The sequence below is a fragment of the Papaver somniferum genome, chromosome 10 (genome assembly GCF_003573695.1).
Source record: "Papaver somniferum cultivar HN1 chromosome 10, ASM357369v1, whole genome shotgun sequence".
NCBI classification, from domain to species: domain Eukaryota; kingdom Viridiplantae; phylum Streptophyta; class Magnoliopsida; order Ranunculales; family Papaveraceae; genus Papaver; species Papaver somniferum.
The window spans coordinates 70,259,248-70,285,105 of NC_039367.1; the positions used below are offsets into that span (position 1 = coordinate 70,259,248).

Genomic DNA, 25,858 nt, shown 5'->3' on the forward strand with positions numbered 1-25,858 from the left:
GGTCGCATCAACGAGCATATCAATGTTGGGTAAAGGAAAGTCATCCTTCGGGCAGCATTTATTTAGGTTTCTGAAATCTACACAACATCTGATTTGGCCATTTTTCTTCTTAACTGGGACAATTAGCCAGCCAGGTTGGATGTTGAATAGGCTTGATAAATCCTGCTACCAGCAATTTTTGAATTTCGGCCTTGATTTTTCCTCGACCTCATGCCTGAACTGCCTGGGTTGTTTGACAGCCTTGGAGCCGGGAATGATATGTAGACGGTGAGTGACCAGTTTGTCATCCAGGCCAGGCATTTCTTCATACGTCCAAGCAAATATATCCCGATACTCCTTCAGTAGCTTTACCAGACCTGCACGCTCTTCCGGTGATAGCGCAGAACTGACCAAGATCGGTCTTGGATCTTCCTCTGTGCCGATGTTAACCGTCTCAAGATCATCAGTGGTAGAATTCGTGCCATCTTGCAACTGTTGTGGAGCTTCCTGAACTTCATCCTCGGGTAGTTGTTCATTCTGACACGATTCACCAGTGCGGGGAGACTCTTGATCAATCTCCCCTATTAATTGCTAATCTTTGCGTCGCCGGTAAATGACCCTTCCTTCTGCGTCATGAGTGGTCATAAAATTGGATCCTGAGATCGTAGTTTCATCTTTTCGGCGCTTGAACGATGTAGCAGGCGATTCGACTGGTTCCGCTTCCGAAGATGGTGATGATGCGGATGCCTCAATAGCCTTCCAACTTGGAAGCGGGGTAGTGTAGATTTTCTTAGGAGGTTCAGGGGTGCCTCTCTAGGACTCGATGAATTCCACATCATAGGACAGAGCATACAGATATGATGAAGCAGCTATGCGGATGATCTTGTTATTGAGTAACACCTTCATGCATTGGTAGTAGGTTGATGGAACTACCTTGTTGTCATGGAGCCAAGGTCGCCCAAGTATCATGTGGTAGTCAGGTTCTTGTTCGATCACGTGGAATTTCACCTTTGATTGAATTGGTCCTACCCTCAAATCTATATACGCGTATCCATATATGTGGCTTCGGCTTCCTTCAAACCCTGTCATTAGGATGGGATGGCGAATGATTTTACCTCATGGGAATCTGGTCATTCTAAGAGTTTTCATAGTAACAATGTTGGTGGAAGCACCGGTGTTGATGAGAGCTCTTCTAAATTCGGTGTTTTTGATGAAGCCAGTCACGTATAACGCGTGATTTTGCCCTTCGTATGCGATGCGATCTTCCTCTCCAAAAGTGATGTTGTCGATTGAATGTTCAGATATCAGGGATACTTCTTCAACTTCTGGGGTTGGTAAAGTTATTTGTACGTCAGATGATATCTGGTTTTACTCTCCAAGAGTGCGGCACACGTGTCCGTACGCTGTTCCCTGGAAAAGTGTAAAAGTTCACACAAATTTTCAATCAATTGTGAAACCTCTTGATCCACCGGTTTTTCATAAGTAGTGAAACTGTTGATTTGAGGGTCGAGCGTTGAGCCAGTCCCCAGTGTTGGGACTTCCGAGACACCGCCCAACTCAGATGTCATCTTGATGAGAAAATCCAGTATGTGATCTATTGTGTTCTTCATCAGATCCATGTTCCTGGGTGTGGACTTCCAGAATTTGAGATAGCTCTGCCAGAGTCGGGGTTCCCCTGCCTTCCGTGTCGTCAGGTGTAACATGAGGAATCCTGCCATTTGAAAGATTCTGGATTGGTTATGGATCAGTTGAATTAGTCCTAAGACCAACCATCTTGTGAAAATGAGATTGCAACCAAGAGATTAATCTCCCACTGTGGTCGCCAATCGGTGAGTGGGGAAAAACGATTTGCTGGTTTTTACGGAATTGAAGAGTCGACCGTGTGGAGACTCCTTGGACCCAGCAAAATGTTGAACCTCACACAGATGCATTGCAAGAAGGGAGTGCTTTAAGTTCGAGAAATCAATCTGTAAGACCCCGGCCTAAACCAAGAACAATGGTCGTTCCAGAGTCAATTCGGTCACAAGAGAGGATGGGTTGATCTGTAGGAGGGAAGCTAAGAAATGCGTGAGATCAATGGTGATATGAGATTGTAGGTGTGTTGTGAATTCAACATGAAAATGCTCTGAATGATTGAATTTTTCTCAATTGAGAGTAATTTCTGTGAGTTCGTGTGGACGATGAGTCCATGTAGCGCTGAGTCGAACATGATTAGCAAATGTTCTGAAACTCATGAGTTTAACGTGTCTGCTGGGACAAGGTATCATTATAACCTAAGACGAGAAAAAATGTGTTGCTAGATTGTTGAATATTGATAGTTGAACCAATATTCTTTGAACAAATATTGTTCTTTTGATGAATTGTTGGTAGCTGAACCAAATAAAATATTGATTTAAGTTACTGACTGCTAAGTCGAGCAAAATAAATATGAATGTTAATCATGGAATCAACATAAAATTATCAGAGAGTTCGAATCTGCTCAGAATCACGTTTATGCAAAGCTATGGATTCAAAACCCTAATTTTACCGAGATAATGATTTATTGCAAATCACATGAAACCGTCTACATGGGATGACGGGTTCACCATATAACGCCTAGATGCTCGAATGAGCAAAAACACCAAAGTCTCTTGAGGACCAGTTGGTGAAAGAATGATTAAATGCTGGTTCAATCATTTACTGAAATCATGCTCGTGTGAGCGACAAATCATAAAACCTGTTTTATGGAAAATATGAGGGACCGGCCAAGAGGTCATGAGACCGGATCTTGGTGTCCGTGGGACCAGTAGATGGTCGTTTGAGCGAACTTCCAATTGTTTGGAAAGAGTTCGAATCTAATATGAGCAGCTGAGCAAATTAGGTTAAAATCATTAAAGCACGCGGGACCAGCTGTTTGCAAGCCTCAGGGTCACCCTTGGTCGGTCAAGGGGATGTGCCCGTGTCACCATGATGTCCGTGCTTCAGTCCTGAGAATTTTGATACTTTCTGATGCACGTTTGAGCAACATTTGGAGAAAATATGTAAAATCCATGGTTTTGCTGAAACCGGAAAAAATGCATGAGATGGTGGAAATAATAAATAAACATGAAATCACAAGGTGTGGGACCAGCCATGGCTAGGGCATAGCCGGCCGGCTGACACGCGGACCCACATGCTTTCCCCAGTTTTATGTGATTTCATGTATTTTTCTTTGATTTTAAGGGAAATTCCATGAAACTGGAGAGTTTGGCGAAATTAGGGAACTTCCACGAGATGAGAGACATAAATTAAAATATAAAACAGGAAATGAGAGTGTGGGACCGGCAATGGCCGTGGCATGGCCGGCCGGCCGGCTAATGGGCGCGGGTCCCAAGACACTCTTCCCAATTTTATGTAATTTTGATGATTTTAGATAACTTTTCATAAAATCAAACGGATTTGTTGAAAACCAAGATATTTTGTTGAAATCAGGGAGTTTTCATGAAATCAGGAAACCAAACACCAAATAATAATAAAATAATGGGCGTGTGGGACCGGCTGGCTAGAGTCCGGTCCCACAAGTTTTCCTAATTTTTTAATATTTTTCATGATTCTAGAGAAAATACATGAAATTAGGTAATTTTAGGGAAAATTCATAAAATCAAGGAATTTTCATAATTTGAGAAAGAATAATAAAAGAATGGGACTGAGGTGTGGGACCGGCCATGACCAAGGCATGCGGCCGGCCGGCGGTCCCGCGACACCTTTCCCTAATTTTATTATTTTTGATAAAATCATGTGATTTAGATAAAATACATGAAATTAGGTAATTTTCATGATTTTAGGGAAAATTCATAAAATCAAGGAATTTTCGTAATTTGAGAGAAATAATAAAATAATGGAGACGTGAGGTGTGGGACCGGTCACGGCCAAGACATGGCCGGCTGGTGCTCGGTCCCGCAACACCTTTCTCTAATTTTATTATTTTTTGATAAAATCATGTGATTTAGATAAAATACATGAAATTAGGTAATTTTCATGATTTTAGGGAAAATTCATAAAATCAAAGAATTTTCATAATTTGAGAGAAATAATAAAATAATGGAGACGTGAGGTGTGGGACCGTCCACAACCAAGACATGGCCGGCTGGTGCTCGGTCCCGCGACACCTTTCTCTAATTTTATTATTTTTTGATAAAATCATATGATTTAGATAATTTCTTTGAAATAAAGGAAATTTGCTCGAACGAGAGGATTTTCATGAGATCGTGAAAATAATAAAAATATGATAAAATATAAAATTGGACGCGGGACTGGTCACGGCATGACTGGCCGGCTGTTGAGCCTAGTCCCCTGACGCTTTTGCTTAATATTTTATTATTATTATTTTCCCTCCCTATTTTGCATAGGTTCCTCGTTCGTTCGTATTTTTGAAATGCTCGTTCGTGCATTCAAAATGCTGGTCTGTGCATTATCTGCTAATTACACTTGCACCATTTTCGTCAGGGCTTATTCGATGCTCAGATGCCTGTTTCTTCGAATACTTATTACTAACCTATGGAATTCTGTTGGGAAGAACCACATATTGAAGTAACGAAATATAACGAGGAATCGTAGAATATTGCTGGATATTCAGGCGATAAATTGACGACTCGTAGAATATTGCTGGATATTCAGACGATGGCTCGTAGAGTATTTATTGATATTCAAACAATTTGAGATAATTAATTTCTGGCTCTACACTAGAAGGGCTTCCTGTCTAGGAGCATTAATTATCTGCGGATTGAGCAATATGAATTTGCTGGAGTGTCATATTCCTCTTGCATAGTCGGGAAAAACCTGGTTACATCCCGAAGACGTTGTCGCTCTATACTAGCAGACATGCTGTCTAGGAGCCGCCCAATCTTTCCATTCTATACAGTATGGCATGTGTCGTGGCCTCAGCTGAGAGACTACACATCTTCATCTTCTCTGAGAGACTTTCTCCATCAGAGGTGGCATGAGCTTTCATGCATAGAGACATGAGTCTCGATACTCATCTGATTGCCGGATCTGGAGTAATTACTGAAATTGCTCAGTTTTCGTAAGATATGTCGCGGTCTCAGCTGAGAGACTACACATCTACACGTACTCTGAGAGACATCCTTCTCAGTCAGAGATTTATGGCATGAGATTTCACGCTTTAATTAGATACATGAGCCTCAAGACTCATCCGGTTGCCGAATCTGGAGTATAGTTTTACAATTTTACCCTTTGTCGAAAATCCACCATCTACAAGGATACAAACAACGAGTTTCCCTGACTATATAAAGGATATGAAGCTCCAGCAAGCTCATGTCAGAATAATTAATGTTCCTAGACAGCTTGCTCTGCTAGTATAGATCCATAAGTTAATTATTCCTATATTCTTTGATTCATCCACTGAATTTCCGAAAATATTCAAATATTTTCGCAGTATTTCGTTACTTCAATCTATGGTTCTTCCCAGCAGAATTCCATGGGTTAGTAATAAATATTCAACGCACGGGCATCTGAGCTACCTATGAGTATGCCCCGGCTCAAAAGGTGCAACTGTACTCAACGATGATACACTAACAATCACCGCACGAATGAGTATTTCAAAATATGACGAAACGATGAATCTATGCAAAATAGGAAAGAAAATAATAAATAATTAAAATATTGACCAAGGCGCCAAGGGATTGGGCTCATCGACCGGCCGGCCATGCCGTGGCCATTCCCACGCCAGTTTTATATTTTATCATATTTTTTTTTATTTTCCTTGATCTTATGAAAATCCTTTCATTTGAACAAATATCCTTCGTTTTAAGGAAACTCCTCAGTTTCATGGTATTTCCTTCGCACCAAGGAAATAATATAAAATTGGGAAAACATTGTGGGGCCGTGATTATTGGCCAACCGGCCATGCCTTGATCTCGGCCGGCCCCACAACTCATGGTTCCTCATTATTTTATTATTATTTTCATAATCTCATGAAAACTCCTTCATCTCATGGTATTTCACAAATCCATGAAAAATAATATAAAATTAGGGAAACTCGTGGGACCGGGCCCAAGCCAGCCGGCCATCCCCTACCCGGTCCCACACGCCCCTTTATTTTATTATTATTATTTTAAAGTTTCCTTCATCCCATGAAACTCCTTGATTTCATGGTATTTCTCTCAAATTAAGAAAATTCCTTCAAATCATGGAAAAATACACGGAAAATACATAAAAATTAGGGAAACTCGTGGGACCGGGCCCAAGCCGGCCAAGCCATGCCCTAGCCGGTCCCACACACCCTTATTTTTATTATTTTAATATTATTTGATTCCTTGATCCCATGGAAACTCCTTCACTTTAAGGAAACTCCTCAATTTCAACAAAATTCCTTGATTTCATGATATCTTCATAAATCATGAAAAATATTATAAAATTAGGAAAAGGCACCATGAGACCGTGGTCACTAGACGGCCGGCCATGCCTTGGCTTCAGCGGTCCCGCACCTCATTATTCCTTCATTTTATAATTATTTCCCTTCATCTCATGAAGTTTCCTCAGTTTCAGCAAAATCCTGATTTTTTCATATTTTCTCAAATGGTTGCTCAAACGCATGCCAGAAAATATCAAAATTCTCAGGACTGAGACACAGACACCCCAGCAACGTGAGCATGTTACCTTGACCGACCAAGGTTGTCTCTTTGGCTTGCAAGAATCCGGTCCCACGTATTTTCACGATTTGACCTAATTTACCGCAATTGCACGTATTAGGTCCAAAACTCTTCCAAATAATTTTGGAATTTCATGAAGTGGTCATCATTCGATCCCACGACCATCCAGGGCCGGCTTCATGACCCCTTGGTCGGTCTCTCACCTCTCCATAATTAATAAGGTTTTATCACCTAAGGCTCGGACGAGCATTTTTCGAATAAATGATTAAACCAGCATTTAATCATTCTTTCATAAACAAATCACCAACTCTTCAAGAGATCTTGGTATTTTGCTCACGCGAGCATATGGACGCTACATAATCGACCCACGGTTTCATGTAGCCGGTCCTCCTTCATTCCATGGTTAATTCTCAAATAAACCATCAATTGGTCATCAATTCATCACATTAGGGTTTCTGAGTCCAAGGATCATAATTCTCGACTCGAACACTAATAACTTTACGACGATCTCATGATCAGTATTCTTATTTATTATGCTTGGTTCAACTACCAGTATACTAATTAATGTTTTATTTTGGTCACGCTACCAATAATTCATCAGACAAGCAACACTTGCTCAGATGAGCAATAGTTGCTCAAACCAAGGAATATTGGTTCAACCCTCAATATTCAACAATTCATCGAATGAGCAATACTTTCTCACCTCAACGTGAGAATTATACCTCTGTCTCAACAAACACGTTCAATTCATGAGTCTCAAAACATTTTGCAAAATCAAATTCAACTCAGCAAATACATAGACCTCATCGTCCCATAGAGTCATGAAGTCAACAACTGACTAATTAACCACGAGACGTCAATCGTGTCACATGGGGGAATATCGGCTAGGGTTTTGGTCTGGCGGTCTAAGACACGTGTGTTCATACACACGATGGAATGTGAGCAAATCGTGCAATCGGTTGAAGGAGTTAACAAAGTAGTGGATGGAAAATCGACCAAGTCTCCGCACGATGAGCAACTGGTTTCAAACACGATTTCCATTTCCCCACTTTTTGATTCCATCAACTGTCACACTTCATGGGATCATGGTGTCTGCAATTCCAGCAGTATAAATAAGTCTCTGAAATCATGATTGAATGAATAAGAATCTCACGTCTCACAGACAACACGAGATCAACACCTCATCAATTGAGCAATTACTCTCAACTGAGCAACTTCAATCATTCAGAACTTATCTTATTCAGAATACACAACACACTCAATCTTTGATGACCATTGATTCCACACATTTCTCAGCTTCCCTCCTACATATCAACCCATCCTCTCTTGTGACCGAATTTACTCTGGAACGGCCATTGTATTGGTTTAGGCCGGAGTACTACAGATTGATCTCTCGAATTCAAAGCACTCCCTTCTTGCAGTGCATCTGTGTGAGGTTGAACATTTCGCTCAGTTCAAGGAGTCTCCTCCGTACGGTCATCTCCTCAATCCCATGAAAACCATAAAACCATTTTGCCCCATCTACAGATTGGCGACCAAAGTGGGAGATCATTCTCTCGGTTGCAATCTCACAACTCCACAAGATGGCTGGTCTTAGGTCTGGGTTAGTCACAGGTTCCAACGCAAACGATGCTAGCACTAGCAACAACAACAACAACGACAACGAGGATATCCCGGAAACGATTCCGTCCTCTAACACTGACGATGGTGATGTTACTCCTCCTCACGTCAACGTGGAGGGTCATCCTTTGTTCGGCCGACACCCTGAGGAAGTCAGGGGAAATCCACCACCTATCATTGCTGATCTCATCAAAACGCAAGAGACTCTTGCAAAGAATCAAACCGATATGGCTACAACACAGAAGGAGCTATTTAATCAACTGAAGTCTCTCACTGATACAATGTCAGGGAAGACCCAAGGAAAAGGAAAAGAGAAGGAAAAATTCTCAGACGCTGATCCTGAGGTAATTCCGATTCATACAGTAGATGATGATGAAGTCCGCAAAGCTGCAGACGATCCATCGGCGAAGGAGTCATCAAACTTCATCACTCGGGAGGATTTGGAACGCCTTCTGGAGAACCGTGGAAAATACAAAACCCCACATGTCCATCGTTACCAGCCTCCGTACCCTGCTGCTACGCAAAGGATTCCTCTTCCAAAAGGTTATACCTATCCAACCTTCACTTTGTATGACGGAACAGGCAATGCTCGGGAACATGTTTCTCGGTTCCTGGAAGCCTTGGGTGAACATGAACATAACCATGTTGTTCGCCTGAAACAATTTTCATAATCCTTGAAAGGCAGCGCATACACCTGGTACAACAACATCGCACCAGGAACTATCAACAATTGGGGAGAAATGATTAATGCCTTCTACAGAAAGTACTTCTTTGTGTCAGAGCAAATTACTCTCTCCGGTCTTGGAAGAATGTTTCAGAGGAAAAATGAACATCCCAATGACTACGTGAAAAGATTCATAGTCCAGGCCCTGGACTGTCATGATCCAAACGTCACGGAGCAGCAACTGGTAGACTTGTGTATCAACGACATGATCCCAGTATACAGAGTTTTATTGGAAAATCTTCGTTTCCAGACCTTCTCAGAGCTACATGAAGCTGCGAAGAGATCGGCAACTACTGCGCCCGCTTTACTGGAAAGAACAAAAGCTACAAAGGCTGACGAACCGCAAGACACTCGAGGTAGCAGACGTCTGATCAAGAAGGAGTAAAACCTCCAGCCTTCCACAAACACTGTTGCAGAAGGAAGAAAACGGAAAGCCAAACCTCCGCGCAAGCAAACCTCAGCTCCTTCAAAAGCACAAAGGAAGGACAAGCAAGATGCACAAGCCTCTGACAAACACACAAGAGTTCCTGATCAAGAAGCACCTGACTTTTATTTTTCCATTGAAGAGGTGATTGAAATCCTGGATGCCTGGGTCCAAGATGGTGCAATCAAATTGCCATATGTCAAGAAAGAACCAACTGAAGAAGACATGGAAAGTCCTCGTTACTGCTGCTTCCACAAGTTCGTCAATCATCCCACGAGCGACTGCGGAGTTTTGAAGCACATTTTCAAAGAGAAGGTTGATCCACAATAGCTTCAACTGGGCACTAAAGGAGTGCACAAGAATCTTGTCCCATTCAAACCTTTACACTCTATGAACAACCTATCAAAGAGGCAATTCAATCCTTGGTCGAACATGAATTGCGTTATCTGTCGAAGGCACAAAGGAGAGACATGTTCACAGTATTGAACCACATCGTGTCAAGAAGTCCATTCTGAAAATACTTCTTGAGCCTCCATCCACAGACCAAGATATGTACGACCGGGGACTTCTTACCACAGTCGATCTCAGATGAAATGAATTTGGAAGAACGTTGATCGATGCTGACACCTCCATCAACAACATTCCACTGAAAACCATCGGATCCACATGCATCACTCGACAAGAAGATACTCATGCTCCATCTCAATCAGATACCTTGAAGGAGCGCTCGGAAATACTTATGACTACATCATTATCAAAGTGAACATAAGTTCAACCTGGATAGGAACCAAGTTTCACATAATCAATCAAGAAGATCCAGGATATGACATGTCCTTCAGACGAGCATGGATCCATGCTGAAAAGATGAGTACTTACAAAGCGCCTTTGGTTACACATCTCTCCAACGAAGAAAGTTCTAATCCAGAAGATTTGACGGACATTCCATCATCAGAGTACTTTGAGTAATTTCGACGAGGTTGAAGCAAGAACCTGCAAGATATGCATAGACATTCATCAAGAGGTTCCGCGCTCATGCAAGTCTCATTCCATGTCTATGTCATTTATTTCCCCACATGCTATCCTAGCATGGGGACTTAATTATGCTAGCAACTCTACAAGACGTTATGAATGGTAGCTTCACCGCATTAGTATTTTACCAAGTGGTTGAATCTGACGTTTTTTCCGAATCAAGCACTGAAATATTCATTACTGACGTCCAAACATGGCAAAGAACACTTTGGGCGTTTTCCTGCAAGTCCATGTGTTCCACAAAATCAGAAAGCTCTGATGTATGCACAAGTGTCGAATCCCACTACTGCAACGAAAGGGATGTTGAATCAACAGAAGATACTCCAGGGCCGAGACGATCAAACCCCTAAGATATTCGATGCTTAAGGAATATACGCTTCAACTCTCAAGCATATAAAAAAGCCATTAAATTGTACTCCCAATCAAAGAGTACAGCTTGAGCACAAATATCTCGACGATGACACATTTATTCAACACCAGCACGATCAAAGTGTAACTAAATGATAAGTCTTCATTATCCCATGATAAGATTTCTGAAGCATATGCAACATCATGGATGGCACTAACTCCTTCAATATACACTGGGAAACCTGAGGTGATTCCGTGAAACTTCATCAACGGGTTTTCGCTACATCACAAGCCCATGCATGATTGAGGAACTTTCTCTCTTCACCAATCACATCCAGTATGAAAACTCTTGATGCCATCTACCGCAACAATGTCGACTCACTGACAAAGCCAGTTTGTGGTAAAGTTATGCTTTCAGGAGCATTCAGGTTGAACTCTCAGTACACCTTCATCTTACGGACGCTCAACTCATCAACTAGTTTGTGAATGTAAAAGGCTCACTGGATGAAGTAGCAAAGATTATATCTATAATCATGGTTCTAGCCTTTTCGGTATTTGGAGCAACTTCAACCATGGTATCAACATCAACAATAATCTCTAGAGGAACACCATCCATGATCTCAGCATCGAAAAGGATCTCTGGAGCGTAATCATGGTCTCAGCACCAACAACGGTCTCAGGAGCAACATTTTCAGGGCTTCATCAACTAATCATTCTCTGAAGTGTTACACATGAAGCGAACTCCTCTAAGAACCAATGATTCATATCAAGATGTGTAGACCTGATAACATGCTCACATGAAAGTCTTCCCAAAGCTGGCACGACTGGTGGGCATAATCCAAAGTCTTCTACAAGATGTTCTCATCACCTCTACAAATGAGATACAACACACTTCAGGCCATGGGTTTGCAAAAACGTACCAATGGGTGAGGAATAGGACAATGCTTCCTCATCAAAAGATGTTCGTCTATGTCTCTTCTACAACATACCAAAAGGGCGCATTGATCGGACATACAAGCTGAAAGATATGGCCTTTACAATCAGGTTTGTGAAATATGAAATATGAAAAATCTATACGGGATTACAAATCACAAATGTGCACGCTTCGTTGGCTAACCTCTACAACTCCAAATTGAGTTATTCTTTTCTCATGTGACAACTCAGTGTCTTAGCTTCAAAAGTTTGGGTCAAGCATCAGATTCCGACGTCGTATGAGGTTCCTACAGCTTCCTGAGCATACAACATGCAAGCAACAATTCTTAGACGGGATTCATGACTTCCACAGTCGATCGGTGTACACCAGGTCTTTTCGCTAAGTCCTTCATCAAGGTTCCTCCAATTTCGACTACCTAGGTCTTTACATCAATATTTCTACTCGGATCCTCTATTTAGGTCCTGCTAGAAGAAGGGAAAACGAAAGAGAGAGATTCAACAAAATACTGGGGATTGACGGTCCACTGGTCAAGACGATCGATTTCACAATCCAAAACAAACCAAGAAATCAAGACCAGAATAAAAACCTCACATCTCTCAGAAGTCCAAGGTTCAAGATATCATGGAAAGAAAACTAAAGAAAGTCAGCAAAATAAGATTTCTGCTTTTTTGCATCCTCCAAGACTTGCAAAGCAGCTTTCTCCGCCTCCAGCTTCTTAGTCAGCTCAACAACTTCATCCATACTCTTCAACACGGCATCGCTGGTGGTGAAAGGAGCGTCACCTTCCACTGCTTTCCTGATAGCATCAATCTTTTGACGAAGCCATTTCAGATTAAAGCCAAGTTCTTCAGCTTTCTTCAAGTTGTACTCCCAATCAAAGAGTACATCTCGGGTGACAATATTTCCAGATGTGATACGGATATCATTTATAACACGCAAGATGGCTTCTATTTTCCTCGTCAAGAAATAACTATGCTCCGGATCCTTGGTAACGACGATGTGCCCATACGTCTTCCACGGTTTCTTGTACATAGCAGCATATCTAATGGGAACGCTAAATCCACCAACAAACCTGCGATACGGGAGTATCTCACCAAATGGAGGAGTAAAAGCAGTCCCTGCGTTGGGATACTCATGCACTATTATTCGGTTCTCAGTCGCTGGAGCAGCGTCAGCAATCATAGGAACAACTTCGGTTGAAGCAGCTTCTTCCATTCTCGATTTGGGTTCCACCATCTCACGCAAAATTGGAGTTTCAGTCACCTCAACGGCATCAACAACAAGATTTCCATGACCTTGAGGTACATGGATGGAGGTCTCATTATCAACGGCTCCATGGTTGCTCAAGTCATCATTGTTGGATCCATTATTCCCAACTTCAGCATTTGGCACCTAATGTGAAGATTACATTGGATTAGAATGATTCAAGCGTGGAAACCCAACACAACCATGAAATTCAGAATTTAAGTGAACTAACATCATCTAAGTTTCCTTATTATGCACCCAAGACATGCGCAAATAGTGTAGAAGTCATGAAACACGTTTTCAAACAAGCTCAGGTGAAGAGATTTTACACTTCCCTGTATTCAACGGAGAACTGGGAGCAATTGATAAGGAATTTAAGGTTGGCTCATATACCATTCTCTTCGTATGGATCTTGACTACAACATATCAAAATTTCATATCAAGCGGATGAACGAGCTAACATACGTGGCCAAAATATCGGACAACATGCAGTCTGGAAAAGTTCTGAAGGTCTCCTGGAAGTTCACTATTTCGCCTTATTCAGGCCCTAAACATGCTCAAACTTCAAAGATATTTTCTGATAAAGCTTGGAAATTTCCTGGTCTTGAAGATACATATGCAAACCGAGAAAATCTGACTTCGGACGAGGATTCTATAGCGTTTCTAGTAAAATCTGAAATTTTCTGGTGACGTATTTCGGAAAAGTTATCCATAAATTCACACGGATTTTCATTCATTCATTCACGAATCAGCGATATCATATTTCTTTGAAGAAATTACAGGAGATATACTTACTAAGGGAGTCTCTAAATCATTTGAAGCCTCGACAATGCCAAAATCTCCGTTGACAACATCGCTATCTCCATTCGGTTCGGGATTTCGGGAATTCTCCATATTCCCATGTCCCAAAGAAGAGTGCACTTCATCAACATGCTTCTTATCTACAATGGTTTCTTCCTGGATTCATCAACAAAAATTATTATTATTTCATTCAAGGAGATGCCGCGATCACCTGCACGAAAGAGATATTTACATCGACTTCTTCATCAGTACTGGATTCCTGAATTGTTCGCCTGGGAACAAGTTGAAGACCGTCAATCGATGGAGAAAAGGTCTGAAAAGAAATAACAAAACCTTGGTCTCGTGATCCTAATTGCACGGGCAGGAAAAAGTCATGACACAAGGAGTGCTAACAACTCACCAAAGAAACGACTGGGGATTGTACGTCATTTGCTAACATCTTGTAGTCCTTACTTCTGGGTGCTCCGCCCCGAAGACTTTCTTCCATTTCCGAGGAGTCTACATTGATCTGAAACCTCACTACACGATCATCCTGTTGTATAGTTGATGAAATAACCAGGAGTACAACTCAGTATGAAGGATCTCTCACCATCACTCAGAGGTCCCAGAAGTACCATTTCTTGAAGTTGCACCCGCGGAGATGTCATCCCTGGAAACATCATCTTTGAAAGTGTCATCATGGGAGTCAGTCATTCTTGAAAAGTGGATGTGACAGATGCATAACATTCAGCGCATCATTCAAAGCGCAGGATTCAACAAAACAACGAATCATGGAATAAAGATGCTCACATCAGCGTCTGCAAAAATGGTAACTTTCAACTCTTACATGTTTACGATTCCACTAACAATACATGAGTTAATACTTCAAATCTTTCTTGTTCCTTCAAACCTGCTAAGACGAGAAAAATTCTGACATGATTTTCATAAAACCGTGAACAACCCACGTAAATTTTACAATGTAAACATTCACTGGTTTCTCAAAATATGGACAGACGTCCATTCTACGATTGTGAAAACTCACATATAGACATTGTTTTACCATGTATAATGGTCTCCATTCAACAGTTGTTCAAAATCAAAACATGATTTTACAAACTATATAAATATTTAACGTGAAACTCACGTAAATTTGGAAAATATATCTATATATTTTTGCTCCCTCGCACGAGCATCTGTCTCTGAAGCAAGAGTATATTCTCAAAGATTTCTGAAAGCTCGAGATAATTTTTTTTCATGAAAGCTCATAAACAAAATTTTATTACTAACAAACGCACGTCTATTTAAAAAAAAAAAAAAATTCTCTCGTACGAGCATCCACCTTTAAAACGAGAGTTTATTCCACTTTGTGAAATCTCACATATTTAAAAAATAAAATTTTGTTTTTCGTGAAAGCTCATAGACAAAATTTTTATCATTAGACTCAGGTCTATTTTGTTGTTTCTTAAACTAACGAACGAACGAGCGTCCGTGCTAAAACGGATTCCTTTCTTGGGCCCGGCCCGCGAATCCTAAACGACCAAGGTTCCATCACCAAATCAGCGGTGCTACCACTTTATGCTCATCAAACGATGCTCTATCATGCCACTGAGATCTTCATTCAAGTCATGGTATGCTCGTACTATCAAAATCCGGTAACGTCTTAACTTACGACTAAGTTCAATTACTTATATTGTTTATGACCGGAAAATCACCATTCAATGCTGACTGAGGAACACGGCTTTCCTCACTAAGCAGGGGACTTAATGTAGATGGTGGATTTTCGACAAAGTCTAAAATCGTAAACCCATAATTATACGAACTCCTGATCCAGCAATCATATGTGAGTATTGAGACATGGGTCTCTCATAGAATCCCCTGACTGAGAATACTTTCTCTCAGAGTACATGCAGATATGTAGTCTCTCGGCTGGACAACGGCATATCTTATGAATACTGAACACTTCAGTAATTATTTCTATATAGAATCACGAGATTGACGGCTCCTAGACAGCTTGCTCTGCTAGGATAGAACGATAACGTCTTCAGGATACAAACAACGAGTTTCTCTGACTATATAAAAGATATGAAGCTCCAGCAAGCTCATGACAGAATAATTAATGATCCTAGACAACTTGCTCTGCTAGTATAGAGCCATAAGTTAATTATTCCTAAATTCTTGGATTCATCCACTGAATTTCCGAAAATATTCAAATATTTTCGGAGTATTTCGTTACTTCAATCTATGGTTCTTCCCAGCAGAATTCCATGGGTTAGTAATAAATACTCAACGCACGGGCATGTGATCTACCTCTGAGTAAGCCCCGGTTCAAAAGGTGCAAGTGTACTCAACGATGGTATACTAACAATCACCGCACGAACGAGTATTTCAAAATACGACGAAACGATAAATCTATGCAAAATAGGAAAGAAAATAATAAATAATTAAAATATTGACCAAGGCGCCAAGGGATTGGGCTCATCGACCGGCCGGCCGTGCCGTGGCCAATCCCTTGTCAGTTTTATATTTTATCATATTTTTTGTTATTTTCCTTGATCTTATGAAAATCCTTTCATTTGAACAAATATCCTTCGTTTTGAGGAAACTCCTCAGTTTCATGGTGTTTCCTTCGCACCAAGGAAATAATATAAAATTGGGAAAAACATTGTGGGACCGTGATTATTGGCCAACCGGCCATGCCTTGATCCCGGCCGGCCCCACACCTCATGGTTCCTCATAATTTTATTATTATTTCCCTAATCTCATGAAAACTCCTTCATCTCATGGTATTTTCACAAGTCCATGAAAAATAATATAAAATTAGAAAAACTCATGGGACCGGGCCCCAGCCGGTCCCACACACCCCTTTATTTTATTATTATTATTTTAAAATTTCCTTTATCCCATGAATTCCCTTGATTTCATGGTATTTCTCTCAAATTAAGAAAATTCCTTCAAATCATGGAAAAATACACGGAAAATACATAAAAATTAGGGAAACTCGTGGGACCGGGCCCAAGCCGGCCAAGCCATGCCCTAGCCGGTCCCACACGCCATTATTTTTATTATTTTAATATTATTTTCTTCCTTGATCCCATGGAAAATCCTTCACTTTAAGGAAACTCCTCAATTTCAACAAAATTCCTTGATTTCATGATATTTTCATAAAATCATGAAAAATATTATAAAATTAGGAAAAGGCACCATGAGACCGTGGTCACTAGCCGGCCGGCCATCCTGGCTTCAGCGGCCCCACACCACATTGTTCCTTCATTTTATAATTATTTTCCTTCATCTCATGAAGTTTCCTCAGTTTCAGCAAAACCCTGATTTTGTCATATTTTCTCAAATGGTTGCTCAAACGCACGCCAAAAAATATCAAAATTCTCAGGACTGAGACACGGACACCCTGGCGATGTGAGCATGTTACCTTGACCGACCAAGGTTGGCTCTTTGGCTTGCAAGAAGCCGGTCCCACGTATTTTCACGATTTGACCTAATTTGCACAATTGCACGTATTAGGTCCAAAACTCTTCCAAATAATTTTGGAATTTCATGAAGTGATCATCATTCGATCCCACGACCATCCAGGTCCGGTTTCATGACCCCTTGGTCGGTCTCTCACCTCTCCATAATTAATTAGGTTTTATCACCTAAGGCTCGGACGAGCATTTTTCGAATAAATGATTAAACCAGCATTTAATCATTCTTTCATCAACAAATAACCAACTCTTCAAGAGATATTGGTATTTTGCTCACGCGAGCATATGGACGCTACATAATCGACCCACGGTTTCATGTAGCCGTTCCTCCTTCATTCCATGGTTAATTCTCAAATAAACCATAAATTGGTCATCAATTCATCACATTAGGGTTTCTGAGTCCAAGGATCATAATTCTCGACTCGAACACTAATAACTTTACGACGATCTCATGATCAGTATTCTTATTTATTATGCTCGGTTCAACTAACAATATACTAATTAATGTTTTATTTTGGTCACGCTACCAATAATTCATTAGACGAGCAACACTTGCTCAGTGAGTAATATTTGCTCAAACCAAGGAATATTGGTTCAACCCTCAATATTCAACAATTCATCGAATGAGGAATACTTGCTCACCTCAACGTGAGAATTATACCTCTGTCTCAACAGACACGTTCAATTCATGAGTCTCAGAGCATTTTGCAAAATCATATTCAACTCAGCAAATACATGGACTTATCATCTCATAAAGTCATGAAGTAAACAACTGACTAATTAACCACGAGACGTCAATCGTGTCACATGGGGGGATATCAACTAGGGTTTTGGTATGGTGGTCTATGGCACATGTGTTCATACACATGATGGAATGTGAGCAATTCGTGCAATCGATTGAAGGAGTTAACAAAGCAGTGGATGGAAAATTGACCAAGTCTCCACACGATGAGCAACTGGTTTCAAAAACGATTTCCATTTCCCCACTCTTTGATTCCATCAACTGTCACACTTCATGGGATCATGGTGTCTACAATTCCAGCAATATAAATAAGTATCTGAAATCATGATTGAAGGAACAAGAATCTCACGTCTCACAGACAACACGAGATCAACACCTTATCAATTGAGCAATTACTCTCAACTGAGAAACTTCAATCATTCAGAACTTATCTTATTCAGAATACACAACACACTCAATCTTTGATGACCAGTGATTCCACACATTTCTCAGCTTCCCTCCTACATATCAACCCATTCTCTCTTGTGACTGAATTTACTCTGGAACGATCATTGTCTTGGTTTAGGCCGGAGTACTACAGATTGATCTCTCGAATTCAAAGCACTCCCTTCTTGCAGTGCATCTGTGTGAGGTTGAACATTTTGCTCAGTTCAAGGAGTCTCCTCCGTACGGTCGTCTCCTCAATCCCGTGAAAACCAGCAAATCGTTTTTCCCCATCTACACAAGCTTATCCTGACACAGAAAATTTATTTTGTAGTCATTATGGTAGCCGACTAATAATATTACGTGTAATACTATCTTGGAGAGGAGAGTAACCTAATTACGCGAAATCTCTTACGTTCGCTAGTTTAAAGACTTCTGTGGGATCAAGAAGCGTCTAGATAGTGTCTTTGGTGGGAAGCTAGAATTTGAATTATTTTTATTTTTTGATAATTGATTTGATTAACTAATTGTTGTTAAATTTTAATTGCACCTAGTTTGATTATTCTTGAGAGCCTTGTCGTCCGACATAAGGCCACTCAAACTAGATTAAAGATTTACGGTAGTTCATATTTGTTTTTAGATCTGGCCATAGACTTGTGATCATCCATTGCTAACAGACTCCGTTGTATGCGTGATCGATCATAAGTTGAATCAAGTTTGTTTATGTGGGTACTTTGAAGATATTGAATATTTGAAAACAAAAAGATTTCTTATTTGTTTTTGATCGATCTTCTATGATTTACTTTGTGTACACACTTTCTCGGCTGGGATCCGACTTAGCTTAGTTTATCTTTTGATATTGATATACATCTTATTGCTAGTCATACATATCGACAATCTATCATTTGGTGGTCTTCTTCAGGATCCGAATCCGGTAGGTTGTAAACCTAAATCCGATTTTCTTGATAATCTAGATCTTGGTTGATCTAAATCGAACAAAGGAGTTAATTAGATTTAACGGAAGAACCTTTATTTGACTCAACACAAATATTGGATTTACTTCTTGAGATTGATAGAGCAATTACCGAATACAAATTAGTCGTTTTTTATTTTGGAACACGATCCAAATAAGTTGAGTGCAAGAAGTCTTCACGACTGGTGAAGCAACTTAAGATAGTGGAAGTCTTTTAATCCATTCATAACATGCATACAACTTGAATAGACCTTGGTGCTTGACTTACATACCCACAACAAGGTTGTTGGTATGTATGTATTCTCTAGAATATTCATCATAGCGAATGAATTAGTTTTGATTATATCCCATAAATGATGGGAAACTATAATAATGTTGATGAGGCTGAAAACCATAATCATCCTTGTAATATGCTCATTCTATAACAAGCACATGATTTTTTTCTTCTCATAACTATGTCAACAACTAAAAAGCTAAAATAAAAAGAAAAAACAAAACTAAAAATCAAAAACAAATAACAACATGTTGCATCCCCGGCAGCGGGGCCAAAATTTGATGTGTGTCACATTAAGTCAAAATTAATATTATTTTCTCACTACTATATATATGTTATGAAGCAAGGGTAAAAAATGATCGTTCCCACAAAAAGGTCTAGGTTATTACTTGTATCCGATAACTTATCAAGAAATAAGGGGGATATGTTGGTTTCTATAAACTAAACTAAGCTAATAACGAACGAGAAAAGTAAGCAAGTAAATAAGAAAAAAGTGGATATATTGGGTCAAGGATTTCATTTTCATTCACAAACACATTATTGTGTTTATTTAATCACTCATAATATCCCTAGAATATTTTGATCGCAAGAATATTCCGTAAATTTCCTCAAATCATCAACTAACGCATTAAAAGATGTGAACAAAATTCTTCCAGGAAAACAACCTAACATGTAAAAGTACCAATAAAGTTTAATCTCAGAGGAGCATTAAGATTTATGAAATGAGGCTAAACAATACAGTCGAACGTGGAAAGCACACTAATATGATTTAACAAAGGTCACGATTCACTTGTGATTACTAGTACATATCACTTGTGATATAACTACAATTATGCTACTTGTACTCAAGGTGTATCATCTTTACATATAATAACACTAATGTTTATGGGTGAAAACTATTTTTGCTGGTTTTGGTAATTTGGGGTGTGTGGATGAGAAATGAATCTAAACCCTAAACAAATGCACTGCACGGGAGTGCTTGTGATTCGAGAAATCAATCTGTACAACTCCGACCTAAACCAAGAAATGGACGTTCTAGACTTGCTTCGGTCACAAAGTGAAGGAGATGGGGTTGATCTTGGGGAGGGAAGCGAAGAAGGTGTTGGCTGTGTATGACTTGTATCAGAAAGATGAACTGGCTTGCAGAATGTAAGCTATCAGTTATGGTGTTTGGTACGATTATATCAACACTTGGTTTCTGTTGTCTTGTTCTTTCTTGGAAATAGGGAGGAGAACCTATTTATACAAGTCATTGAGCCTAACCCACGTCTCTCGTGAGAAGTGGAGAAAGTTGAGTGATGGAGTAGTGGAGTTGCGTGTGTCAGTGTCACACGATCAGTCTTTCCCACTTCTCCCATCATCACTAACCGTCCATGTCTTCCTGACACGTTCTTGTGATGGCGCGTTGTGCGCTGCACGCTGTAAACCGCCAGACCAATACCCCAGTAAGTATCCCCCAGTTTGTGACATGTTTGATGTCTCGAATGTGTGGATCGTGGGACCCACAAAAAGTAGCATGTGATGCTAAATTAAATAACTAAGTTATTTAGGAAGTCGATACTTGCGAAGTATCGTGTGTATTTTATGCAGGTAATGCATCGAATATATTCAACATGTGTGAAGCATCGCTGTTTTAGGCTTAACGGAGTAAGTCGCGGTAAAATAGCATCACGTCCAGCCATCTTCGAGTGATCGTTTGGAGGTTGTACAGGTAAGTCCTGACTTGGCCGATCACTTTGTGTGGAAGAGTAGTGTAAGGTGATCGTGGTGATGCCTCATTGGTCGCCTAACTCCTGTCCTAGGCTGTCCGTCCAAGCTGGTGAAGTTGGACGGACGAGATGGCTTGCGACCTACATCTGCGACCGTCGTCTTAGGGTTTAGGAGGTGCTTGAACACCAACCTTTAGCTTGGTCGAATCCAAGGATGGGACACGTTTTTGGCAGGGCCGGTTGGGCGTGCGTGTAGACGGCATGCTGGTGTAGGTGTCTGTACCTCACTGTCCCATGGAGATGCGATCTAAGCCACTCAATTTGTCTGGAAAAGAGGAGCAGCTGAGATTGATTTGCGACAGAAATCCCATGCCGCAAAGGAATTGAAGACCGCACGTCGTGCCTACTTCGGGAGCGCGTTTCGAGACGACCAACCATGGTCGGTCTTGGACGATCAGTCAGGTATGTAGGCGGGCCCATGGTGATTGTGTTGACATGCTCTAGGCCCTTTGAGTCTACATCTACACCCTCCATCTATGCCTGCGAAGATGGATGGTTGAGACTGATTTGCGACACATGTGATGTGCCGCAAACCCTAATTAGGGTTTCACGTCCACGCTGCTTTGGATGGACGAATTTGCAAGCCACGCTTATCTTTTGGGGAGGACGACCATGTGGGGCCCACGTTGGGACGGTGGTGAACACGTCAATACATGCCTGGTGGCTATGGGTCCGATCTAATCCATCCAATCATGCCGGTGAAATTGGATGGTCGTGATCAATTTGGGACTTTTGGTGGAATTTCCTGTGACCCTCAATTCTTCACGCTGACATAACTTCGGACAAACGTATATTGCAATCTGGTCAGGTTAAGGAAGAGTCGGTCATGCAGGTAGGAAGAAGCTTCGTCGGTGTACACCATGGCGCTTGTTCGACCGGCTTTGGGCTGATCCACGCCGTCCAACCACGCCGGTGAAGTTGGACGGACGTGATGAACTTGAGACTGCCATAGGCGGCCTTTTTTTGTACGATTCCTCCAAGCTGCTTCATACCAGTCTGGACATCCAACTTCAGGCTGGTGTTCGGTGGTAGTTTGGGAGGCATGGTAGGTATTCGACCGACCAGGGCATAAGTGGGCCTGCTGGTGGTCATTAATGTAGTAGCATGCTCCTGCTGAGGATCGTCTAGGCTGGTTAAATCGTACGACCGACTTGTGTGGCCGTGATTGTTTCTGAGACTGATATGGATAGTCCAGATTCAAATATGTTTAATCGGGATAGTATAACACACCGAGATATGTAGCATGTACGAGTATTTCGTGCATACCTCATTATCAACGTTTAGAGATTCATGTTACTCTGCTGAGAGCAAAACTCAGTCGTCATGCCGCACTAATAATGAGAGTTCAGGGGAACAGGAAATACAAGGCTAGTCATGTAGTAATTGATAACGCTATAAATTCACAGGGTATAAGAGATTGTTGCTACATGCTCCAACCTGGATGAATTAGTAAAGTGGAGAAGTATTCATCACTTATCAGTGGCTCTATCCTTTGCAGGATGTCAGTGCATAATTTTTGACTTTTTACAATTTTAGCCTTAAATGAAAATCCACCATCAACATTAAGTCCCCTTCCTAGCACATAATGGTTACACTATTGTGGGGTAGGCACGAGATGGTGACAAATTTGTATACTAAAATTACCAAGCTAGAGTAAATACATATTTACCGCATAAACATCGCCAGGTGGAGCTGGTCAAACTAGGGTTTGGGAGAAAAGCACGACTTGCTCGGCGTTGAGACCTCAGGATAAGCTCTGCTGTAGCTGATTCGGTCTTTCTTAGGGTTTTCTTCAACATGTATGCGGGGTTTAAAACCGTCATTCATTGATAAGCTTTTCTTGCAGAAACTTTATCTCTTCAACATGTCGAACAACAACAGATCATTTTCTTCGTATCACCCAGGATTTTCTGTTAAACGCACACGCCCATATGAGGTTCAAGATGAACAGTTTTGCGATGACTCTCCTGTTCGTGCTCGCCGGAAGGCCGTACCAGTTCGTTCTCCCCCCTTTTTGCAGAGACGCCCATGTATGACAGTGGTCGATGATGATGATTTAACCAGTCTTCTTCCTTCAAATTCAAACACAACCACCCCTGCTGACCTCGATGATGCAGATTTAGGTATCTCGTCTTACGAATATCCCAACGCAGGTCTTCCATTCGATATTCACATGAAATGTTTGTCTTCCAGCTATCGAACCATCGACGGATTCTTGGTGCGGAAGGAGTTTGTGCCTTTATACACAAAAGTATGGAAGAGGTATGGCCATATTGCAACCAGGAATGTAGTTCAACACTGTGCATCTGCTTTGGTTACTACGGTGAACTGCCTTCTTCCCCTGATTGCCGAGATGGAAGGTATCTCCATCCGTAACGTTGCCAAATCAAAATTTGAAGAGTGGGAGAACATGGTGTCTACCTGTGAATCGATGGGATTCAATGTGGGTTGGCTACGGCAGCGTCTTGACATCATCAAGGTTGATCGATCCGGCATCCTTGCGAACGTAGTTCCTGCTGCGAAGGCTATCTTGGAAGAAGAAAAGGCTCTGGACGCTGAATCGGAGAAGGTGGAGCAGGCAGTACAGAACTTGAAGAATAGGACAGAGAGATATCAAGCTAGGTTGAAGATGATGCTCTCAAGGAACTATAACCTGCTGGACGGCCTCTTCTAAGCCGCATTCAGCTGTATTCTCTTATTGTTAATGACGTTCATGTCAAGAAGATTTCTGAACATCTTTGTGGAATAGATTGTATTGGTTTTTGATTGGTGAAAATGGGTTTTTTCATTAATGTAAAATTGATAATTCGAACATGTAATGAAAATAAATGCCTGTATTGTTGTGTCATGAGACAGAAGCGGACAATGATCAAGCATGATATGCCTTGAGCCATTTTCCATTGATGACTGCTTCTAACTTTCCCCCGTCCACCTTGATGATCTTGTAGTAGCCGGTACTATAAGCCTTAGTGATTGTATAAGGACCTTCCCATTTCGGTGAGAATTTTGGTGTAGACATGTCTTGCTGGATGTGCTTGGACGTCTTCAAGACCAAATCTCCCACTTTGAAAACACGTGGTTTCACAGTTTTGTTATACGCACTGGAAATTCTATTCCTAAACACCTGAATACGTTCCTCTGCTTTGCTTTTTCTGAAATCCAGAGTGTCTAACTCAGCTACTCTGGAGTTAGATGCTCCAGCCTCGTTCCAGTGGACCCCGGTTGCTGCTGCAATCCTGGATGATGGGATTTTGATCTCTGCTGGAAGATTTGCGTCCCCACCATAAACAAGTGAGTATGGAGAAACTCCAATGGAGCTTCTGGGTGACGTCCGGTATGCCCATAGCGCCATTGATAACTGGTTGTGCCATTCTCTAGGATTTTCATGTACTGTTCGACTGATAATCCGGATCAACGTCTTGTTGGTACTCTCAGCTTGTCCGTTTCCTTGAGAGTAGTAGACAGTGGAGAAGACCTGCTTAGTTCCATATTCTTCAAGTAACTCTCATACCTGTTTGTTGACGAAGGGAGTGCCATTATCAGTTATAATATGCTTAGGCACACCAAAACGACAAATGATATACTCTTTAATGAAAGACGCAATTGTTGCTCCTGTAGTTCCTCGCAGAGGAATGGCCTCCACCCATTTAGTGAAGTATTCTGTTGCGGTTATCATATATTCGTGCTGCTTCGATGATGGCGGATTGATTTTTCTGACAATGTCCAGTCCCCAACTGTAAAATGGCCATGGACTGCTTATAGAGTGTAAAGGGGTGGAAGGCGCGTGAACAAGGTTCCCATGAATTTGACATTTGTGGCAGCTTTGAACAAAATCAGATGCATCGTCCTCCATGGTCGCCAATAGTATTTCTCGTGTATCTTGAGAAACAGTTTCCTCTTCCCTTGATGTTCCATTCGTGCGTTTCCTTCAGCATAACCGGGATTTCTGTCCCAGCCAGGCACCTCAATAGATCACCTCCGAAGCTCTTGCGATATAAGATCCCTTCGTGAAATATGAACCGCTTGGCCTTTTGCTGACAGCATCCTTTTGACTAGCAGGAGTTGCCCCGTCGCGAAGATAGCTAATGTGAGGCTCTCTCCAGTCCCCAGTGTGGTCCACACTAAAAACCTCCAATTGGTGTGGCGGTGCTTGACAATTTTAGTAGGACTTCTGAAGCAGTCGGGATTGAGCCTCCATCTCTGGCCAGTAATAGCCCAGGCGTTGAAGTCGTCGGTAAAGTGTTACCACCAGTGATTGTCCACAAATTTCATTATGAACGCGGTTAAGCTGTAGTTGTGCTTCATCATCCCCAAGACATCTCAATAGGGAACCATCCGGGTTTCAATGATATAACATACCATGAAGCATGAAGAAGTTCTGCAGGGTTTTGAGACTGACCTTTCCTTGGGAAAGTGAGCTGCTGAGCTCCTGAATGATCGGAGTTCGCCAATCGCAAATCTTGGTGTCTTTGTATTGTGACAACCA

At 41.3% G+C, this 25,858-nt stretch overlaps 1 protein-coding gene across 1 annotated transcript; it reads right to left on the reverse strand.

The window, feature by feature from the left end:
* Window positions 1-1,536: 1,536 nt before the first annotated feature.
* Window positions 1,537-24,724, reverse strand: LOC113315763. The gene is made up of 2 exons (XM_026564022.1): window positions 24,291-24,724; window positions 1,537-1,690 (listed from the first exon to the last, which is right to left on the reverse strand). Exons 1-2 carry the CDS (start codon window positions 24,722-24,724, stop codon window positions 1,537-1,539), a joined length of 588 nt encoding a protein of 195 aa, XP_026419807.1.
* Window positions 24,725-25,858: the final 1,134 nt, after the last annotated feature.

What these genes read in the sequence shown, in the direction of transcription:
- LOC113315763 (XM_026564022.1), bottom strand. Translation starts at nt 24,724, where the DNA reads ATGGCGCTATGGGCATACCGGACGTCACCCAGAAGCTCCATTGGAGTT. An exon ending in ATCAAGGTGGACGGGGGAAA is followed by an intron (nt 1,691 to 24,290) that starts GTTAGAAGCAGT and finishes TTCAAATGGCAG; the next exon opens with GATTCCTCATGTTACACCTG.